The sequence below is a fragment of the Chanos chanos genome, chromosome 8, assembly GCF_902362185.1.
Source record: "Chanos chanos chromosome 8, fChaCha1.1, whole genome shotgun sequence".
Classification (NCBI taxonomy): Eukaryota; Metazoa; Chordata; class Actinopteri; order Gonorynchiformes; family Chanidae; genus Chanos; species Chanos chanos.
The window spans coordinates 29,434,325-29,457,258 of NC_044502.1; the positions used below are offsets into that span (position 1 = coordinate 29,434,325).

At 40.2% G+C, this 22,934-nt stretch overlaps 3 protein-coding genes across 3 annotated transcripts; 1 reads left to right on the forward strand and 2 right to left on the reverse strand.

Moving 5' to 3' along the window:
• Window positions 1-1,891: 1,891 nt before the first annotated feature.
• Window positions 1,892-3,313, forward strand: foxi3a (forkhead box I3a). The gene is made up of 2 exons (XM_030782331.1): window positions 1,892-2,471; window positions 2,781-3,313. The coding sequence occupies exons 1-2, from the start codon at window positions 1,892-1,894 to the stop codon at window positions 3,311-3,313; spliced, it is 1,113 nt and encodes a 370-aa protein (XP_030638191.1).
• Window positions 3,314-16,655: 13,342 nt separating this feature from the next.
• On the reverse strand, window positions 16,656-18,542 carry nhp2 (NHP2 ribonucleoprotein homolog (yeast)). The gene is made up of 4 exons (XM_030782236.1): window positions 18,302-18,542; window positions 17,982-18,051; window positions 17,792-17,897; window positions 16,656-17,343 (listed from the first exon to the last, which is right to left on the reverse strand). The coding sequence occupies exons 1-4, from the start codon at window positions 18,453-18,455 to the stop codon at window positions 17,218-17,220; spliced, it is 456 nt and encodes a 151-aa protein (XP_030638096.1). The 5' UTR covers window positions 18,456-18,542; the 3' UTR covers window positions 16,656-17,217.
• Window positions 18,543-19,427: 885 nt separating this feature from the next.
• On the reverse strand, window positions 19,428-22,870 carry grpel2 (GrpE-like 2, mitochondrial). Its single transcript, XM_030781298.1, has 4 exons — window positions 22,783-22,870; window positions 21,242-21,401; window positions 20,972-21,053; window positions 19,428-20,852 (listed from the first exon to the last, which is right to left on the reverse strand). The coding sequence occupies exons 1-4, from the start codon at window positions 22,857-22,859 to the stop codon at window positions 20,518-20,520; spliced, it is 654 nt and encodes a 217-aa protein (XP_030637158.1). The 5' UTR covers window positions 22,860-22,870; the 3' UTR covers window positions 19,428-20,517.
• Window positions 22,871-22,934: the final 64 nt, after the last annotated feature.

The following is a 22,934-nucleotide window of genomic DNA, read 5'->3' on the forward strand; positions in this document are numbered from 1 at the left end:
ACGCACCGTTTTTGCTTAAGCAGTCGGTGCAGGACTACTACAAAAAAGAACAAAAAAAGAGGGACGGGGGGGAGGGGGCTGCTAAAATGTTTACACCATCTGTCAGAAAATGTGATTTGTTGTAAAATGTCAAAACCAGCTAAAGTAATAATCCCAATAAAATCAGTTCTCATGGTTGCTAGCAAACGGTGACGTCTTCGAGGTAAAAAAAAATGTTCATGAATTCTTTTGTTTGTTTGTTTGTTTTTTTAAACGTTGACTTCACGCTTTAGATTTTTAGAGCTATAGATTGCTAAATCCTGATGTACCCCCCAAATAGGTGCCATTTTTCTGTCTCTATACAAAACAAATAACTTTGCATGGTTTAAAATACATTTCGTGATCGAATTAGGGGATATCATTATTTTTTACATTTTTAATTTGACTTGTGTTTATATGTATGATTATATGTGCGGAATGGTGGTGGTGGGCCATTTAAACGTGTAGTGCCATTTAACTAATTAGCCTATGGCAAACTTTTAAAAAGAAACAACCTTTAGTTATTATGACAGCAAAACGTCCTGTTTTCTCTTCCACGTAACCCAGCAAGAGTAGCTCTGTTCGATATTTTTCTTAGCCAGACAGCAAAGACAACAGGTCTTTTAAAAGAAGTTTGTTCTTATGGCTACGCTGCGTCATTTGTAAATTTACTTTGGTAATAGGCCTACGATTGTTTTCGCTGTTGTCAAACACTGTGGTTGAATACTGTGAGACCACACTGAAAGCATCGCGAATTTGAAGCCTAACGTACAACTGCACTCACCATTTGTAAGCAGCGGGCGAATACTACCTTGGAGAGGTGGGTGGTGTCCGAGGGTGTAGCTTTATGATGTAAATTGTGGATGACGCTGGAATGGGCAAAGTGAATTTGAGCCCGCATTAGTGAACTGTTCAAAAAAAGGCGGTTGGTAAACGATCACTGAGATGAGTTTTGAAATACATGCACACCCAATAAAACAATGAATTCAAATGAGTTGAGCGCCAAATGGTCGCTTAACCTGTCAGAGACACTTGTAAACTGAAAACTGAAAATCGGGCCTACAGCAACAGATGTATATCACTTGTAATTAACCGTATCCATTTCTTTGTTTAAAACTGCTTTATTCCTTCTAAAAATATTTTTTCATACCGTATTTCACACCCTCACAGCAGTCTGAAGGAACACAACTACCGTATTTTTCAGCGCAGTTAGTACAACACATTCAATCACAGTTCTGATGGGAAAAAATTAATCATAATTTTTTTTAAAAAAATTGCCCTTGTGTTTCAGTTCCAAGGAAACTTTCAAAGTCAAAAGAGATTTTTTTTTAAGTCTTTGATTTTCATGGAAAATGTCTGAGCTGTTTTATTTAAGTGTTTAAATGTACGGGCGCTCTCAGTCCCTTAAAATGGAACTCTCTATAGTCATACATACTCATGTATACAATCATAAATGACTGTGCAAAAACAGTGTGCTTCCATTTCTGTATTCCCATTTTTTGGTGTCCCAGTGGAATATTCCCTCATTTAGCCAAAGGTGCTCTTTCACATTTTGTTTCTTTTACAGAAACAAATGATGTGTGATGTAGACATGAAGGAGCCAATCAGAGCAGTTGTAGGCGTTGACAACTTTGTATAAATTGTTCAGGTAAGACAGGTGGTAGATTGAGATGCACCTGACAGCTCTGCATGTTGTGGACACAAAGATACACAGAGCTTTACTTGAGGACACAGAGAAACACACAAAAAGAAGAATTTACCTCCTCTGTCCAGCAAATTGGCTTTGAAAGAGGCATCTGTATCTTTTAAGGGAGTCAAGTAAGTGAGATCAAAGACAACAAGCAGTAAGTTCAAGGACAGCTTCTAGGTAAGAATGACTTCCTTCGTGCCACAAGGCCTCTCACCGCAGTTTCAGAGTATGGGACAGGAATCTCAAGAGTACAGCCTGTACAATGACAGCTTCTACAGTTCACCACCTCTGCCTAGCCCACAGCAGAGCATACCCTCAGCTTACGACCTGGGGGACTTTGCTAGCCAGCCCTCCAACCCTTATCTGTGGTTCAACAGCCCTGGGCTAAACTTTAGCCCTTATCACGGTGGAGGCTCCAGGACTCCAGGAGAAACGTTTGGACTTCAACACTATGACATGCAGAGGCCGTACTTGAGCCCAGGGGGGATGATGGGCGCTGCAGGGGACCTGAGTTGGTTCTCTTTACCCTCTCAGGAAGACTTGATGAAACTAGTCAGGCCTCCCTATTCATATTCTGCTCTCATCGCCATGGCGATCCACTCGGCTCCCAACCGCCGGCTCACGCTCAGCCAAATCTACCAGTATGTGGCGGAAAACTTCCCCTTCTACAACAAGAGCAAAGCGGGCTGGCAGAACTCCATCAGGCACAATCTGTCTCTCAATGACTGTTTCATGAAAGTCCCTCGGGATGATGATGATCCAGGTAAGACAGGTTAATCTCCGTGTGGGTGCCTGTTGTTCACATTTGTAGCTATTACAATACTGGATTTGTGTGTGTGTGTGTGTGTGTGTTTGTGTGTGTGTGTGTGTGCTTTTTTAGGAAAAAGGAATTATTCAGGCCTATTTTTTTACTTTAAAATTTATACCCAATAAGCCGCACATAACAAGTATTCTATAACTGAAACAAAACAAGTACAGGATAATTAAATAAGTGTTTTATATTGCATTTATGCTTTACTCCATTAAACAAGATTTATACAATTTTTCATTATTTGTTCCATTTTGTCACTAGGCAAGGGCAACTACTGGACTCTTGATCCGAACTGTGAGAAGATGTTTGATAACGGTAACTTCCGTCGCAAGAGGAAGAGGAAGTCTGACTCCTTGGCCGAAGAAGAGGATTCCGCTGAGTCAAACCCAAAAAACCACAACAGCAGCGAGAGCACTGAAAGAGGACCTTCCTCAGCCTCCACAGATCTGTCTCCCTGCCTTAACGGCTTTCTCTCCCATATGAGTGAGGTCACGCCGAATTCAATGACAGCCGGCACTGATTGTCTACTCCGTTCACTGCCACTGGACTTGCCGGTGGAGGGTTCCCAGGCTGCTTCCCCAACCCAGGTCTTTGGCTCTTATTCTCCCAGTGCCACGGTACCACAGTGGGAAGCCCAGATTCTCCCACCCCCTCCTCCATCCACTCTCTCCTCATCCCCCTCTCACTACACGGGCAGCTACAGTGATTCAACCGCTCCCAGCCAATTCAACAGTCATTTCTATCAAGGTCAGGACTCCAGTCTGCTCTACCCACGGGAAGGCACAGAGGTGTAAATAAGAGGGCAAGACTGACAAATGGACACTCAGATGTATTGCTGTCAGACCCAGATTTAAGGTCCTGAAATGTTTTTCTATCAGGCACTTGAAAGGGCAGCTGGTCTGCAGAGAGAACCGAATGTAAGACTGATTCAGCAAAGTTTGCTCTCACACAGAGGAAGTTTGCTCTCTTTGCAATGTGAGTCCAGGAAAACCCAGCCCTCAGTCACATCAAGTGAAATCATCTAATTTCAGACAGTGAAGAAAAAAAATATAATGAAAAAAAAAGACATGCAAGGGTTTTTGGCAGTTCTTCTTGAATGTTTTTGTGAGTCTGACAGTTTGTGCTGTGTGAAATGTCGGTTTATTTTAACTAAACACTCTTTATGACTTTTATTACAAAAATGAGTGTGAATAATTTACTGCTGAATGATTGAAATGTGCATTTGTGGGTTTTTGTATCATTATTATTTTGTAACTGTAATATATATGCCAAATATCTTCTTTGTAAAATTACTTTTTTATGGAAAATGAAATGAGCTCCATGTTTTTGGAAAGGTTTCATATTTCTACAATAAAAAAAAGCATAAACATCATTCATAGCTGGGGTTTTTATTATAAAATACATCATTCATCACCTTGGCTTTGACTCAAAAAAACAACAACAAAAAAACACTTTTCTTGGTATATAAATCGAGTTGAATTTTTACCGATACAAAAAGACAAAAGATGCAAATAAAGTATGATCCCTCACCCATATTGACATATGATGACACAGATTTATCGCGTGCACATCAAGATTTAAATGCCAACTCTTGCGGTGGAGTGAAGTCAAATGTACATGCTATCTGACAGTGGAGTCAATGATCCACACTAAACAAGGGGGTGGGGAGAGGAGGCGTACGACACCTTGAGACAGCCAAAGAAACCGTTAAACAACAAACTCAAAACGAGAGAAAAAAAAGACTGGTTTGACAGCAGAGGGAAAAAAATGAACAGGCAAATGAAAAAGAAACTTGCTCCCTGAGCTGCGAAGATACCCTGAACACCTCTCAGAAACCCAATCTTCAATTACAAACTTTTGTTCATGCTTGACTGTTAAACAGATTGTACATGGAATAAGAATGCTGAAATGTGAGCATCTAAAACACAGCACAGAAATTAGACAAAAACAAGGAGAGACGCACGTAAAAGGCAGGTAAGGGTGTAGATGCACTCAGGATAAAGATCTCAATAATATGAGACAATTAAACTAAAATAAAAAAGATAAAATGATGGAAAAATGGACACTTTTTGCCAAAAGACTACAGGTGGAATGTGCAGTACACATGTGACATGCTCTTTAGAGTTTTATGTAGCCACTGTTTTATTTGTGTTGTTTGGTACCTCTGATTGTTTTCCTAATGAAAATATGTCCAGTTGAGACTATACAGCAAGGATCAGACATTGCTTCATGTCTCCTGTGAAGTGCAAGGCTCTACAGCCAATTCTGGAACCTTGCGAATCATTAGGTTTCAGCGGAAAAAAAGCGAAACAGAATTTATCTCCGATGCTTATAATCTCAGACGCTGACATAAAATTAGAGTAAATGCGCATATATCTTTATTCAATCTAAAAGAAAAAAAACCCCCAGCAGACTGATGAATCTTCACCCATTAAAAGATTTCCCACACTAGCAGACTGACAGATCTTTATTCACTCACATTTTTCCTGCAACAGTAAGTCTTAAAATAAGAGTCGCACAAAAGATTTTGGTGTTGAATTGCTGAGGTCATGTGTTTCCCACTGTTCCCCAGTGTGGGAATCATTGCAACATATTTCTCCCTCTGACTAAGCACTTTAAGGGGGACCAGAGAACGACAATGGTGTGATAGAGATAGAAAGAAAGATAGAGAGGTAGCTTCTCTCCTGTTCCCTTACAGGAATAACAGAAATTTTCGTTCTGTAACTGAACAATGCGTATGACGTGTTTTATTTGGTGGTTATCACAACTCAAAAACATTCCGTATTTTTGTAGGTCACAGTCACCCCTCCATTCCCGTAACTGTCAAAGGGTGAGCTAACGTGAATACAAAACAGTAGTGCTGCAAATAATAATACTGTAAAAAAACAATGCAAATACATATGAATCATACTTTAGCATTTTGTGAGTGAATTATTCACATGATCAGCTTTGCAAATCAGGGATAACTTTGTTAAGTCAGGTTAAAATTCTGTCACGGTTCTATCTAAGGCCTGCGCCAGACAAGGTTAAAGACAGATAGCAGAGCTGTCTTTATTTAGGTCTTTGTAATCAGAAAAGTTGAATATTTAAACTGTGCTTGGTGAAGAAAGTTATTTAAGGAATGTTCATGGGAAAACAACCTTTATTTAAAAACAACAGAAACAAGCGATTTATAGATATTACACAAAATCTGCAAGAAAGAATAATTGTGAGGTGGAAATGTGGAAAATATCTTACCTTGATTAATTACTAGCCTATGAAATGAAATACTGTGTGCGTTTTGAATACAAAAAAAAAAAAATAGTATAAACAGTTACCTTTCTGAGGCCTGTTCAGTTAGTGAAAACATCTAATTAAATGTGCGAACTGGCCAAGAAACCCACATTTAGGCTCATAAATGTACCTTCAGCACTAATGAGTCTGGTGTTAATGGGTAAAGCGTACCCCTCCCAGTCTAATGTTTTATGCTAATGCTAACACCTTCTTTAACTAGCCTATTAGATATCAGCAACTGGCCTTGTGCTCTGGTCCATGGGTCAGTAATCAGAAGAGAAACATAATCATTCATCACATAATCATCAAACTTCATCTTTTTGCCTCCCTCCCCCGAGGATCTCTTTCTTTTACATGTGTTAACGTGGTTCTCCTGCACTCAGACAAATTCCAAGTCAGGCCTGCTGTTGCAGCCCTGCAACTGAAGAGAGATACCCTAACACCCAGGGTAGACCACACACACATGCACACACACACACACACACACACACACACACACACAAATTCCTGGCCCCTTGCTTACAGGTGTTTATTGCCACAACACAGGCACTTGCTAGCGTCATTTGATAAAAAACAGGCCAGTCCATTGAAGAGGGTCACTTTCACAAATATTCACAAGCTCTGACAACACAGGGGAGTGTGCCATCTGTTTGGGGTCATGTGCCTGCCCTGTCAAATCAAGATGTAACCTTGTTAAGACACTTGGGCTTCGCAGTGTAGCAGACAGAGCCCCAGATATCACAAATTACAGGAGACTCAGTTGTTCAGCTCAAAGCACTAAAAAGCGGATGAACAGTAAAGGCGAAATAAAGTTACAGAAAATCAAAGAGCACAGCAACAACCATTCAAGTAGTGTCACAACATCTTATGACTATTACCAAATTATTAACAACATTTTACAGTTGTTACAGTACTATGCTACGATGTAAGAATTCAAAATTTCAATTTTTTTTTGGAAGATGTCATTTGATTTTGCCTCTGTGTTTTAATCCACCTCCCACTCTGAGGTGGATGAGTAATGCCATAGTTTGAATGACAGAAAAGTGCCATCACCTCGGTTTGCTAATTTGCCCCTTATCAGTGTGGTTATATTGAGGCATTCCTCAGGCATGTGCCTCCATTTGCAGGCCGAAGCCATTGTGTCTGTGCATGACAACAGTCATAATCACCACAGTCAATGCAGACAAAACACTGATTGGAGTGGCATGTGCCACTCATACATTCACACACACACTCACACACACCTTCACACCCTGGAGGCCTCGCCCTGTCACACACATACACACATGCACAGCCTCATCTCTATTGAATGGGCAGACTCAAAGCTATCAGAACCACTTGATAGTACCTAGTAGGATGATCCTTTAAAATGCTCACATCTAATGAGTAATCTTGTCGTCTAGTGACGCTGTAAGTGTGCCTAATGTTTACTGACACATGCCACATCAATAGGGCAGTGTTGTTTATAAACACAAAGCCCGAAGGTGTGGGAGGTAGGGGACAGACGTAACAACTCAAAGACACCTTGCCACGACTCCACCGAGAGCAGGTGTGGAAAATTCTTTGACATCCATACATAGCACTGTGAAAAAGCAGCTGGTATTGGTGGAGATTCTGGATAAAGTTTTGAGAGCTTGTTCAGGAAAAAAACAAAGATTACTTTGACTCTTCATTTACATACTGGGCAAAAGAGAGGACTTTCAGTTAACAAAATACTTATAAAGTGACCGTTTCAGTCAGTGCAAAGCTTGACAATGCCACACAGAACTCATGACATATTCCTGCTTCGACTGAATGTATTGCAGGGGAGTCCTGTGGAACATATGCACTTCTTGGATGCAACTGATTTTCTAACATTAGATGACTGTTTAAAAAAAAAAAGCACAACAATTTAAAAAATTTAATGTAAGACACTTGATTCAAATCCTGATAATTGCTGGTCGTACTGATTACTTAAATATTTAAACTGTCAGTTAAACATCTGAACATTTCAGTTAACTATAAAATCATAAAATGATTGATTGAGTATCTGTACACTTGATCTGCTAGTTGTTGACATCATCCAAGACTGACCTTGGCTTCTCTCCCACATTTGTGAGGTAGTAACCATGGCGATGATTTGCATGTAGATATGCTTGACCTAGCATTACTGGAGTGAAATTAAGTGTGAAGACACCTAACCTTGATCCTTGTTTAGCTGCACTATTTTTGCAGGTGCTTTGGTGGGTTCACTTAAGATTTAGAGAAAAAGTGTTGGCCAAAGACCTCTCAAAGTGTGAGCTGTCACATAAACAAGGATCACTCAGCATTCTACAAAGAACATTATGCTAAAATTACAGAGTGGGTTTTTAAACCTGTTCGAGTGTGTTCAGGCAGTGAAAGTGCTCTTTTACTGCAATGCCTTGTTTTGACTTTTGCTAATTAGTTTAGAGACAAAGGCATTAAGATGTGTGGGTCTCCATGGCTGATTAACATCCCTGAAGTGTGCAACAATCAATTTTTACCAATTTCAAACACCAAAACTAATGTGATAAAACAGTCATAAAACAATTACAGCCAATATAAGACCTAATCTTTAACTGAACAAACAAGATACTGACTTCTTTGATCTCAAATTTTCATTTGAACTATCACTTTGATAATTATTAATTTGGTCATTTCTTTCTCCTGGCCTGCACGTAACATTAATTGAGAGAAAATGGAGAAATCTCAGATAAAACTGTAGATGATACAACCACAGATTGTGTCTTAACTCAGTTTTTATCAAGTCTGGATACAGAGATAATAAAATTTCAGAAACACATCAGCTAATTGCCCATCAGCATGTTCTACGGTGCCCTGAAACTCCTCATAGTCATCACTCGGCAAACCGACTGATTACAAACCAGCTTTGTTTCACCTTCTGTTAAACCGTAGGCTAGGTTTTAAAAAAGGGTCATATTTTTGTGTTCCGTTACTGCACATGTCTGTGCAGTCTAGACGACCACATGTTTGTTTACATATATAGAAACATGATTGAATTTTGGCTCGTTTCTAAATGCCTAAGGAAACAGGGTGTAGAACAATACCGTTCTTATGATAAATCCTCACAGACTTCTCGCCTATCTTGGCTTACCTCCCTGTCATTTATTTGCAGCAATAATGGAGTTATTTGCATGTGAATATGAGTGGTATGATGCTGTGGTGCTGGAGTGAAATCAAGTATGAGAAAAGAAAAAGTCTTGACCCTGATTACCCTCCTGCCTTTGCTGAGTGTACTGGCGCTTCAATCACGGTTTTGCGTCAGTGAACCATTCATTCATAAATGATTCAGTTATGGCCATGTCCTTTTCTTAATTTGTATTCTACGCACTAATAATCATAAAGAGAGAAAAAGGCAGTCTTTTCCATCAAGCATTTCAGATGTTTGTTATTTTTATGAAATATTAAGATGTTTTATTCAGCATCTTAGAGTCTCTCTGTTCTAACAGAGTTACTTGCTGAATGAAGTATTTGTTGGATGAAGGAATGAACCGTTTTGCCCAGACTTTCTGTTCTGAGCAGTATAAAATGAATGTATTTATGGGCAGTTGCAAAGTCAGAGTCGGTTAACTCAAGACAGAAAATAAATGTCACAAAATAGAGTAATGTGGGGATATCTGTAACGTCACTCATTGTGAGGCGTTGTTCAAGTTGAAGAGCGAGAGAGACAAGTTGGTCCAATAGAAATGTGGAGACATAAACATGTAAACTGTACGGAGAAGTAAAGACACACAAAAGGGCGAGACACATAAATATACACAAACACAGACACACACACACACACACACACACACACACACACACACAAAAAAAGAAAAGAGAAAAAAAATAACAGAAAGAAAAAAACAAGAGACAGAGGACATTTCTTCCGATCCATTTTGGGGCCAGATATAAACGGCCAAGGCACGAAGTGGAACAAAACTGAAAGATGTGTAAGATAATGTGGGGTGGGTGACAGGGCACTGAGTGTCTGTCTGTGTGTGTGTCTGTGTGTGTTAGATTCATATGGTCCTGTTCAAGCCTGCCCCACTCTCACAGACTGTTCGCTGGACCCCTATAACACAATAGCCAACCCCTATACCCCATCACCAGTCACACGGGTTCCATTCAGGAAGCCTGAGAGAGAAATGATGAGTAAATAAACAAATATAAACTCTTTCACACATTAAAACTCAGGTTTCAGTGACTGTCGCCATCACTCTCAGCCTCATCATCGTCTGAGCAGAGGATTAAGGTCTTGATCCCATGTAAGATTGGGCTTGGTGGTGAGCAAAACAGTGCAAAATCTTAAAAAACGATGGCTGTAAAAGATTTCACCGATACTCTTTGTCATATTGACCCCTCCACCCCCAACATACACAAACACGGTAATCAACCAAATCAAGCCAGGACGTCTCTGTGGCTCAGATTCTGTCATAACCTTTGGGTCAAACCAAGGAAATGGCACTGTTCCCATGTAATGTCATACTGACTTTATCTGCTCACTCTCTAGCTTCTTATCATTGTAACGCCTCACGGTTCTGTTGTCCAGAGGATCTTACATTAAGTACTTGGAAAACTTGGGGCGTCTCCCCAAATGTTGTTGGGGGCGGCTGAGAGGTATCAAATGAATGAGGGACAGTTCTGTACTCCTTTTCACGTTTCACAGAACGGCGTAGAAAATTTCAAGAAGATCCAGATTGAGCTCGATTCTGTATAAGGGATCTTGGAAAGATAAGCGATCAGTAGATTTGTGCCAGGGAAGTAGTTGTTTCAAAGATATTTTGAATTTGAAAAGCAATAGACTCTAGCAATAGACCAAGACCTGAAGAGGAAAGACCCCATTGCAGACAGGCAGAACTTGCTTAAGGACGTGAATCTAACAGCAAAGAAACATAAATTTGACTTTATTTTTTTTAAAAAAACACTGAATAAAAAAAGTACAGGAAATAGAGATTTAAACAGAATTTGAGATGAGATAAGTTTAAATAAGTTAAGTTAAAAGTTTATATATACCTGGGCCCATAAATGTATTATGCAAGTGATTCTAGGCACATTCGAAGGAAAGGTGGAAGCTTTCTAATACAACCATTAAACACTGTTTTGTTTTGTGTTGTTTTGTTTTTTAATATTGTGGGTTTCATTACAAAGGAGGCATTTATAGGGAACTGAGAAAAAAAGTAGAGAAATCTGTCAGCAGTGGCTGCCAAGCAGGTAAACATGTACGTGTGTTAACCTGGTTCTCCCGCACTCAGACAAATTCCAAGTCAGGCCTGCTGTTGCAGCCCTGCAGCTGAAGAGAGATACCCTAACACCCAAGGTAGACCACACACACACGCACACACACACACACACACACACACACATGTGCACACAGACACACACACACACACACACACACACACATTCCCTCATAATCTGCTTAAAACTGATTACTGCCTCCCAGTAATTCTACAACCAAAATCTATGGGCCTAAGTTATTAGACTTCTTAATTTGAATAAAAAAAAATCATTAAGCTTTTAAGATCCAATGATGGATCATAAGAGTTATTTAAAGCATATTTTTCATTTTTGTGTGCATTTTTTATCTATCTCCATATAGAGTTCACATGAAGGTTAATCACCTGTAAGAGTAAAGTTTTCAGATTATAAAAACTCTAAAGTACACAACATTTAAAAGATGTGAAATCATACAAATTTTTAAACCAATAAGGACATTAAAAAATCGTCTCAAAAGTGAGCTCTACCAACAATATAGCACAGGGTTGACATCTCTTTGAGGTTATTCTATGAGCAGTGTCAAAATGATGAAGGCTCTGTAATCAGTAGTTTATCAGTGAATATCTGCAGTTTTTCTCTCTTCTTGTCGCACCCGTTAGAACAACAGTAGATTTTGAGGCAGATCTCTGGTGGGGAGTGGAAAGTTTCAGTGCACTCAAGTGTAAACTCAGAGGCTGACAGGAGTTTATGAACTGCAAGGTTGTCAAAGTCAGGGAGACATGCTCTCACAGGCCTCCGTCAGGAGGGAGAACAAATCGCTCCAAGGCTGTCCCGATGACACATTGACACCCCTATAACCTGATACATACACACACATACACACGCACACACACACACACACACACACACAGAAGCACATGCACGCACACACATTCGGATGCACATGCACACGCACATACATGCATATGTGCAAATGCACACACACACACACACACACACACACGCACACACACGCACGCACACACGTCACCGTTATGCAAACAAAGGTCAAGCAACGGCTACTTATCTGATTTCAAAGTGAATGCTTTAAACCTCACCCAGGACATCCTCAGGTCAACTGTCTGATCATGACAGTTATATCTGTTGGGACTGTCTCCAAATACTCTATGATTTCTTCTCATACAGTTAGCACATTCACCCCATTTAGCTATAATTTCTAATTAATTCATTCTCTCTCTGTCTCTATATGTTTCTATCTATCTCTGTCAACATTTTTAAATTATTGCATGACCTCCCAAAAGAGGACAAATGAAATATCAGTGGAGTAGAACTGGAGAAATAATGGCAGCTGTCTCTGGAAAAGCTACAGATATTCCGTTGGTATTTCAACACACCTGATAGTCAAGAACCGCTTTGACTAAACAGTTTATCCTTGCCAGAAAATTTCACACATTAACCTTACCCTTCCTCCCTCTGCTGATGAGAGAGAGAGAGAGAGAGAGAGCGAGAGAGGATAGAGAGGGGGGGGGTATTCTGGCTGCTTGTCACTCAACAGTGGACTGGGTGCTGGCAGTGTGAGGGGCATGCCTTCCTCGTGCCGCAGGCTGGGAATTACTGCTCAACAGAATGTGATTAAATCAATAAAAGCTCCTGCTACACCTGCTTTAGCACTAACACCTGTCTCAGGTACAAACTCTGCCAGTTGCCAGAGAGAAAGTTCTAAAGACTGAGAGAGAGAGAGAGAGAGAGAGAAATGAATAAGGCAATGACAGAAATAGCTGTGAGGTTGTGGGGGAACGACCCCTGAAATGAAAGAAGATACTTAACTTTGCGTAACTGTCAAACAGACATAACCCTACTTCCAGTCATAAAGATGTTCGTTCAACCCAAATTTGTTAAACCTGCAAGAGTGGGTGGAAGGTGTCCAAAAACAGAAGAAAAAATTCAACTCGACTGAGGCATACCTCACAGAAATATTTTTAGTGCAAGCATCCTGAAATGAAATTCCATGTATATAAAAGGCCCTATGTGTACAGACAATGACGGACAAGTCACAGTAAACGATTGGGATATTACTTCTCTTCTCAATAAAAACTGAAATGAAAATTTGTATCATCTTTCCGCTGAGTTCCAAGGCAGGACTCAGAGAGGGCGAGAGACATATAGGTGAAAGTTAAATGTTAAAGTAAAGGTGGCATGGCGCGTGTTGATATAAGCGAGACAAGGTCAGGCAGCAGGTGCACTGTTGACACAATAAACATCCAGAGAGAAGATGCCAAACCCCAAATAAGACACGATACCAAGAAGAGAAGGGTGCAATAAGAGGAAAAAAGTGCAGTACTTTTTTCACATTATGTCAAATGTAGGAGTCTAGGTGCCTTTGTCTTTGTGTTCATTCCCTCCTCTTTTTTTCTTTTTTTTTTGATGGCCAGTTTTGTCCGTTAAACATGTCAGAACGCTAAAAGGAGAGGGAGAGAGAGAGAGAGAGAGAGAGAGAGAGAGAGACGAACGTGGAGAGATACGGCGGAGATAAGGACAGACTTAAAAAGTGAGAGATGGAGAGAGATGTGGGACTACTTTTGTGCCCCAAGCTTTGTCTTAGTGTTATCATGTTTTGATTCATAACACTGTAATCGTTCCTGTCTCACATGGTGACCCCTGTCAAAGCCCCGTCATTCTTTGTGTTCAGGAGAAGACAGTTAAAGCACATGTGCTGAAGGCTCCGTGTGTCCTTCTTAAGAAAAAAACGGTGATCACAGGACAACAACAGGGGAACGGAAGAAAGATCAAAACCACTGAGGATTACGGACCTCTGTCCCATATTTCAGTCTTTTTTAATCCTCCTTTTGGCTTTTTTTTGGTGGGAGAAGCAAAGGTTGAAAACGAATATATACATAAGATTACCAAAAGGATCTTATTCACAGTGATGAGGTCCAAGAGCCCACATTCAACACACACTGCCCACGGCACTGGTGTGTATCCGAAAACACAGTTTCCATATTGCCATTGTTTAGTAAATGTAGAGATGACTGGTGCTGGCGATGTCATTGCTCCCCTGGACACCCTTGATTGGTATCACCCTCTGTGGCCTTGGTAACACAGTAGTACAGCCACTCAGCAGTTCAGGAGAAACATAGACAGGAAAACACAGGGCCAGACGTGTGGCACACGGGAAGGACAGGCACACACACACACACATATACAACACACACCTTATCACCATCCTCCACCCCATTTTCATCCCTCTAATACTGTCTTTCCTAATAGAGTACATACATTTAGAACAGGAGTAAACCTCTAGGGTAAATTCACTTTTGGCTTAGTCAGTTCAGTGGAGGGTGTTGAAATTTAGATCAGGAATGGAAAAACTCCTCATGTTAAAATGAAAAGAAAGATTTACTCTTAAATTAGCAAAAATACAGTAAATAGTACCAACATTTCTCCATTAATCACAATAAAAAACAAATGTGAAAAATTAATTAAATCATACGGTCATCTTAAAAGATATTAGTAAACGTTTAATCTGCATTAAAACGCAGTTATAATGAAGAAAAAAAAACAATTTAACTCAGAGCTCCTCACAGTGATATAGTATTTTGTCTAAACAAGTGTTGTTCCATGGAAAGTTGAGAATAGTGAATCATAGCATGACAACATGCTACTGTTGACTAAATTCCAAACGATGACCTTCAGAGAAATCCGCAGTAGTTATCCAACGCGACCATTGGTTAAATGTGGTTGAGCAAAATTGTCGTGAAAACGGCATCCAAAACATGAATGAATCCACATGTATCGCTTTTGGGGATGGTCATCTCAGCATTTTGAGGGAAATCTTCCTGGAAAGGAGCTGTCTTCTCCCAACAAATCCTCATTCCCTGTACAGTCCGCTCCATTTCGTCTGACTGAGGGGCTGAGAACTGCTCTTGTGTGCTTTTATACATGATTTGGGAAAAATAAGAGCTAAAACACAACAAACAATATGGAAACTGGGGACATGGGAGCTCTTTCATCGTGAAATATTTAAGATGTCAACACAGAGAAAAACAAGTACCAGGTACCTTGGCCTAGTGGAGAAACTTCAGACACCGCATAGTGTGCAGTGTTTATGAGTTTCAATAGCCAACATACACTGTTTCCTCACCAAACACAACACCATAACCTAAGCACGCTACATGAAACATTCAGTATGTGTCTGCAAACAGAACTCAAGGTTGGTATGTTTGTGTGTGTCTGCGAACACGCTACAAGACATTAAGAGCATAGAAGTGATCATCCTACTTTGATGAGGACAAATTATTATACATAATTGCAAACATGGGGATTTCAACGGCGGAATATCGTGAAACAGAAACGTAAAAAAACGGTGATGCAACGGCACCAGCAATAGGAAAGACGACAGGTGCCGCGCTACCTCAGAAGTACAGAAGACAATGCTGCCATCATGTGGACAAATGTTCAAACGACGTTAGATATCGTGAGGTATCATCAACAACGATTCTTAATCTCATTTTGTTTCTGCTGAGAATGCTTAGAAGATATTCATCTAATCTCTCTGGAAGCCACGAATGCAATGACTCCAAACTCCTATACATACGTGTTTCTTTTGGTAAAGTATCTCATGTGTTGTCCGATGATCCTGTGAAGTCTTTATAGGATCGGCGAAATAATGTCCAATGAAATGTGACTGAAGTGACATTTCAATTTAAAGTGAATGAAACAAGGTCAACAGAGTCAAAATCATGATGGGATACGACAAACAAACAAATTTCGCATCTGGTAAATGGTATTTTAGCTACCAGAAACAACATAGCGTCCTTCAGAAAAGTCACGGAACCCAGAGGAAGCGTCGAGTACCATCAAAACAATTTCACAAATTTCACAAAGCTTTTTCTCTTTTTTTTAAACATCTGGGCGGCGGTAACTTTTGAAAAAGTAAAGGGAAGCCTTCAATCCACAGTTTCCAACTTTTAATTACGGTGGTGAATTAAACCTCTGCTTATGGTAATGTTTCGGTCCGAATACTACTCTATATACTAAAATAACGGCCCTGAAACATAAATCCATTGTGGGAGCCAGGGTTGTCACGGTATGTTAGTAACTGTTACCTCACTATTTCAAGACAGTAATCATCCCATACCCAGTTTCCGTATAAATGTTTACAGGAACACATTGAGCTTCCACGTCCTTCCCATTCGCCAGATTTAAGCATCAGCCAAATTTATTTTGACCTAGTAGATTATCGCCTTTCAGCTCTCCAAGGACTGAGGGTTTCAGTAGACAATGCAGTACACCAAGGAAACATGAGTCCCTTTTAACGGTGCAGGCTCGTTTACATATGATTTGGACTAAGACGTACCAAAGCCCACATTAGTGAAAGTGAATCTTCATGAATAAAACTCATCTAACAGCAGTGCGAAATTAAACTATAGCTAGACCAAACCATGGCCGCATTGCATGAACTCACTCCATTTGCTATTCCAGGATGTACAGAATGACTGACTCACTGGTTCTAATGATTTTTTACTGAGGTGCATCCTCACAGTGGATAACACTTAAGGCAATGTCTCGTCTTCTGTTAGCATTGATAATGTACAAATAAAGTCCAAATGATTAAAAAAAGGAAAGACATGAAATTTATTTCAACATCTCTCTTCCAATAATGCATTCACACATCAAGACAAAGAAGTGAAAAATAAAAATAGGAGCATTTTCCAAGTTAACATTTACAAAGAAATAAAAACTAATTTAAAAAAAGAGAAAAAAAAGTCCTGTGTCAGCAGAGCAACTTAGACTCTTGGATAACCTCCTACATCAGAGCTTTACCCAACAACAGACACACAGCATTACTGTGAAGGAATATACATAGTCCATCTTGTAAAGTGGTTTGACCAGAATCCTTCACTTGACAGAATGGGCTCAAGATGTCTTAAATCATTTACCACAAAAATTCAAAATTTGAAACACAGCGACAGGTCTTTCCTTTTCAAAAAACCCCCCCACCATCAAAGTACATGACCCAGTAATCATCTCAAAAGATTTATCTGTTTACTGTATGAATGTAAGATGAATCTCCACACTAAGTTTTAGGACACTTTGATCCATTGCTAATCAGTAATATTACAATGTTATATTCTTTTTTGGGTTTGTTTACACAGTTGACATCTAAAGGTTCTTGGAGTACTGTGAGAACTGTGGGACAAATCATTCAGATGGGTTTAGGCAGGGAGGACACTTCCTCCAAACATTCGTCGTAAGCCTCCTTGTATTCTTCATGAGATTTGATCAGGATCACGCAGGTAGGTCGTTTTGAACCAGTAGCTGAGCCCAGGTCCTAAAAAGAGATCAGTTATAAGCACACCAATCCATCTGGTTTCAAGAAAGAAAGGAATGACAGGGCAGCCTACTCTCTGTGTATGTGTAACTTGTCTCAAAATAATTTTCAGTCATTAAGCCTGCCAGAACCCGTTTGGGGTACTTAATTCAAACCACAAAATCATTATAACTGCTGTGATTTAGCACTCATTGCATAGAAGGCTGAACACAATATTTTAAATTAGTTCAGGTCTATCAACTTCTCATACCAGAATGCTTTTTTTGCAACAATGTAGCAAACTAACTCTGAGCCCGTGTAACATGATAACGCAGTATTGAAACAAAGAGAGATTATTTTCTATTAAACTTTTTCGGGACTAGCCGAAAACTCATTAATCCTTGGAAATGTACATATAAAGCGCATATGAAGACTGACCCTATGTAGGAAAATGATACAATACACTTACCACTTTAGAAGGAACGTAAGCATAGGGTAAATTTCTGTCCTCACACATTATGGGTAAGTGGCAGTACACGTCGATTGGAAGAGTGTCGCCTGCCAACACCACAATTCTGAGGGGAAAAAGACATTTACTTGTAAGAACACGGACAAACCTATTGACGAGCTAGTCCACCAAGATTTATTGACAAGCTCACCCCTTTTCTCCTTTATTTATGAACTTCTGTACTTCTTTTACCCCACGGCGAACCTGTTTCACTTTGGACGCTGAAGAGACAATTGAACAGGAAAAAAATAGGCGAATGAGAGAGATACGTTTACTTTCGATGCCGTCTCTGCCTTTACCGAGAGTCCAAACTAGCAGTTAGAGAACCATGTGGGAACTTCGACATAATAGCCATAATGTGCAACATACTAATCGTCACGTTCATCTAGTTGTTTGTTTCCAACTTTATTACTCAATTTAACGTGTATCCTCAAAAACGATCCAGAATCAATAATTACAAAGTAAAATTACCTTTCTTGACGCACTTGTAGAGCTTTTTGCTCAATTTGCGGGAGGCCAGCGGCTGTGCGATGGGATTGATGTTAGATATCAACTCATTATACGACCTCTCGGTTGCTCCTGTTTCCTCCTCAACATCTGCCTTGTCTTTTTTTACTTTCGTCATCTTTATTTAATCTTTAATCCCAAATATTTCAGTACTAAAACCACGGCGGTGCCCCTAAACGCTGTCTAGCACTGTCGGACTACACATGTGCTACAAACCAAAAAGGACGCAAATGCGCTGCGCCTTCCGTTCGACGTGTCTATACTGCCCCTACTGTTCCGGCGGGGTCGAGAGAAAAAACAACTTGACAAACTGAATTAATAAAGAATGTAACCTTTATTTTTTTATATTAGTGATACATGTGTGATTGTACATTCTGTACAGTTTTGTCTCTATTAGAAATAGGTAAGTTCAAATTCAATGAAAACAAAAACTAAAATCTAAAACATAGGTTGCACTCATCAAAAGCTACATGTGACTGGAGAATTAAAATTATTATAATTTATTATTTACATATCAGTCAAAGGGGATATCTATAAGACAGGCAGGGGATGCCGTGCTGAAGCATCCCTGGAACAACTAAAAATTCACAACAGCATTTAACAGTTATTGTGATTCTTTTATCACAGACAACCAAGCAGCCTACTCATAGACATTTTACAGGCGTAACATCACATGTTAAAAGCAGAAAATACACTTATATGAATCTCTGTGAGTAAAGTATATGACCTATGTACAAAATAAATATTTATTTCCCATATATGCAAAATCCCATTAATTTCCAGTATGATTTTTAGGGCACATAAGGCATCATATAAAAGATATTATCTTATTTAAATTGGTCTGAACACTTTTTTCAATGAATACCAGAGTTAGACTCAAATGGCAAGTTTACTAGGTAAACCACCCCGTTCACAATGGATTGGTCCTACAGACAGTGAATCATGTGGCCACAGTTTGCTAGATGAAGCATGCAGACAACCCTAGGTGCACTGGTTCCAGTTTCTCTGAAACATCTGGGATCCTAGGCTTTTCACAAAAGACAGTGTTCAGGGGGTACCAAAAATGTGTTTGTGTGTGTGTGTGTGTGTGTGTGTGTGTGTGCGTGCGTGTGTGTTTGTGCATGGACGGCAAACAAAAACATCCAGTCAGCAGCAAACCTGTAGGGACAGACTTTTTTAAGCCTGAACATGCTGCTATCATTTCTACAAGCAGCTGTGTACTGTCATTGTGTCAGTACAAACGAACAGTATCACGGAACCTTTCCATCACCTCACAGAGTCAATGTCCTGAGACATCTTCTAGAGTCAAACTGGTGTCTGAACTGCTAATAGAAGACAAACAATTTATGCATTTGGCCGCTGAGGGTATACATTGTGTGTGAAATGTAAAAACGCCTAGAACAGAGGGAAGCCACAAAACCTAATCAACGATATGTTCCTCCTATGCACATGAAACAAGCAAGCACCTTGATGTTTGCTATCAAAACAGTCAACATACTCTTTGGACAACGCATACCTCCTCTTCAGGCCCAGAACTGAAGCATGCTTAATGTTGTCACACTGACAACACTTAACTGTCACGAAACCTTTCCTAAAACACAGTCACTCTTTCCTATCATTTCACACCTTGCCAGTCATCACGTACGTATACAGACGCAATACAGGAGTGCAAAGTGCAAATATTCCAGTTTCACGAGAACAACAAATCCTTCAATGTTACAGCAAACAGATCATAACCGACATCAGCATCAAACCTACAGTACACTACGAATGCTCTTCGCTGCTCAACCTGAACAGGAATCCTCCCCCACGGGCAATGAGGTATTACAATGCTTTTAAGAGTGAACCTATGAGGTCATGAAAGGCAGAGTTATCCCACAACTTAAAATATTAAACAAATAATACAGCAAAACAAATATGTATCGTTAAGCAATGCATTGTCTGCTTCAAAAAGTGAAATGTATGTAAGAGATCAAAGTTTGTTGAACACCAAAAATAATCACATCAAATAACTACAAAAAGGGGGGGGAAAAAAATCAACTCAGAAAATAGTTATTTAACAAAGTGAGCAAATTTGTGAAATGACTTAAATAGTATCTGGTAGGCAAAGGTGGCAAAGTTGAAAGACTGTACACAAGTCTTAAGGCAGGACAGATCAAAAAAAGTTGTCTCCCCCGCCATCACTGCTCCTGGGTCTGTACGGCGATGCCCACGTGGGCGTGCCGAATGGTGCGCCCGTGCAGCATGTATCCGTCTTGCTTCACCATGGCGATGGTGCCGGGCTTCGCCTCCTCGGCCGGGATGTGACACACTATTTCGTGCTGGTAGGGGTCGTACGTGCCCCCCACCGGCCTCATCTTTTCCAGTCCGTGTTTGGTGAAGACCTCCTGCAGTCGACACTGGATGTGCTTTAGGCCCTGTCTCAGCTCTTGAGCCTCTTCTCCTTCCTCCACACAAAGGGTCTCCTGCAGCAGGTCTGCCACCTCCACCAGGTCCCTGCAAAAACTCTGAATCCCTGTGCGTGGAAAAACGGCAGTTAATTGGCATAAAGAGGGGATGTGGAGCAGACTGAGTGCTAAATATCGAGCTGTTCAAAGCAGTAACACATGGTAACGCTTAAGGTATTTATCTTACCGAATAACTTGGCATCTTCTACAAATTTCTGAGTTCTCCTCCGCACATTGTCAGAGTCAGCAAGAGCTCTTTTGTATCTTTCCTACAACAGACATTTTGGCAGGGTTAAAGTTTTTTTCTTGTAGACAAAGGACCAAATGTACAGAAAGTACAGCTAAAAAAACTTTTGCAACATATGCGAGATCTTAAATTGTTTTTCTGCATCGTTACACAGAACAGATCTTTTTTTCCCTCTCTACAAATTACAGACACACAGACAGAGATACTTACAGTAAGATCTCGGACCTGCTCCTCCAGTTTTCTCGCCCTGATCTCCAACATCCTCACATGTGCTACAGAGTGACTTTGGTCGTCATCACCATCGTCACCATGGCAATCATCTCCCGTGCTGCGCTGCTCTGCCGCTGTGCTGAAGAGGCTTGTAAAGGCTCTGTCAAGGGCAAAACTTTAGCAATTAATGCACAGGTTTCAGACTAATACACAGACGAAACCAATATCGATTTTCAGTCTTCTCTTTAATAACACTTCCCGTTCGTCAGACTATGAAAGCGTGCTACGCGACAATCGCCGTGAATGCAACGCATTCATCTTTCATATAAACATGACAGCACCCCCCCCCCCCCCCTAAAAAAACACATTAATCAGGAGATGAAATAGAAAAATGAACAGCTGACAGTGGCCAAAAGCGTCCGAATATCTAATTTATGTAATAAAACGGAGGATCAGTTCAGTACAGGCGATAGTGACAACCGAGCAGGGCGAATGATTTCAAAGCAAATGATTTCTACAATTTACAACCACTTTCACACATACATGAAACAATGATGTTTCAAATGCACATAGTAAACACGAAACAGATATCTGTTTCATGTATTTTTTCAAATATGAAATCACAAGTCCTCACAAGTGACGTTATAAATTGGCGAACCTGTACACAACTACATTAAGATACAAGTTAGTAGGCCTATTTATATGTACAATGAGACACAGACTAAGCGATAGACTCAACTCATGACACGTGGGTAAGGTCACGGTAAGGTCAGTGTAAGACAATAGGATAGGAAAGACTTTTGTGATTTTAAATCTAGATGCGGGTAAAAGCACTTTTCCTGAGACAGGAAGCCACAGGTGGTGACCAGACACCACTGTGTAGCAACAGGTATAGATTCGGCACACGCCGCAGACAACGTTCACTGTCTAAAATGGACCACAAGTTAAAACAGAAACAAAAACCAAAAAACCTTCTGGTCATTGATATGTTAGACATGGCTTGTTGACAATGATTCAAAATGACACAGCCTATTTAACTGATGTGACTACAACTGTTACCGTTCCCAGGCAGTATCACCAGTGTCTGTGACAGAATGTTTCCAAACTGCGAAACAGTTTAAGCGCTTGTTTTTCTCCTTATAGTGCTACCGTTATGTGACATATCTGACTACTCGTACTTGTATAAGTGGTAGCAAGCCAGCCTTTCTGGTTTATCCTTCAAAATTATCATCCCAACCAGTTAACCGTTCACCGTTTATGACGCCCACCAGACATTCTGAAACGACGCTAAATGACTGTCAATAGTACAAAAGTGGACGATTTAAAGTCAAGAAAATTTATGCTGAATTAACTTGCTTTCTTAACTGTGTAGCCTATTATCACTGTTATCGAAAGAGCAAGTAGTTCACGCTAACAGTCCATCGCTAGCCATTAAGGTAACTTACTGAGCCTTGTCGAGTGTATGTGGCAAGCGTACAAGCAAAATCGGTAACGCAAATAAACGTTTAGATACTGCCGAGTATCTTGACTCATTACCTTACCTGAAGGCGCATGGGGACCAAGGTTCATGTGTTAATCTACCATGATTACAGAGTAGTTTACGACTCAGTAAAATCATCCGTAACGCCATTTCTTCACCAAGAATCTGTCAGCTGATTTCAAACATCCAATTACTTTATCGACCCGACTGCAC

Excerpts from the sequence above, each read along its gene's own strand:
- foxi3a (XM_030782331.1), top strand. The coding sequence starts at position 1,892 with ATGACTTCCTTCGTGCCACAAGGCCTCTCACCGCAGTTTCAGAGTATG. Across the intron at positions 2,472-2,780 it reads TCGGGATGATGATGATCCAG|GCAAGGGCAACTACTGGACT; the intron begins GTAAGACAGGTT and ends TTTTGTCACTAG.
- nhp2 (XM_030782236.1), bottom strand. The coding sequence starts at position 18,455 with ATGACGAAAGTAAAAAAAGACAAGGCAGATGTTGAGGAGGAAACAGGA. Across the intron at positions 18,052-18,301 it reads CTACAAGTGCGTCAAGAAAG|CGTCCAAAGTGAAACAGGTT; the intron begins GTAATTTTACTT and ends TTGTCTCTTCAG. Across the intron at positions 17,898-17,981 it reads ATAAATAAAGGAGAAAAGGG|AATTGTGGTGTTGGCAGGCG; the intron begins GTGAGCTTGTCA and ends TTTTCCCCTCAG.
- grpel2 (XM_030781298.1), bottom strand. The coding sequence starts at position 22,859 with ATGATTTTACTGAGTCGTAAACTACTCTGTAATCATGGTAGATTAACA. Across the intron at positions 21,054-21,241 it reads AGCAGGTCCGAGATCTTACT|GAAAGATACAAAAGAGCTCT; the intron begins GTAAGTATCTCT and ends TGTCTGTTGTAG. Across the intron at positions 20,853-20,971 it reads AGAAGATGCCAAGTTATTCG|GGATTCAGAGTTTTTGCAGG; the intron begins GTAAGATAAATA and ends TTCCACGCACAG.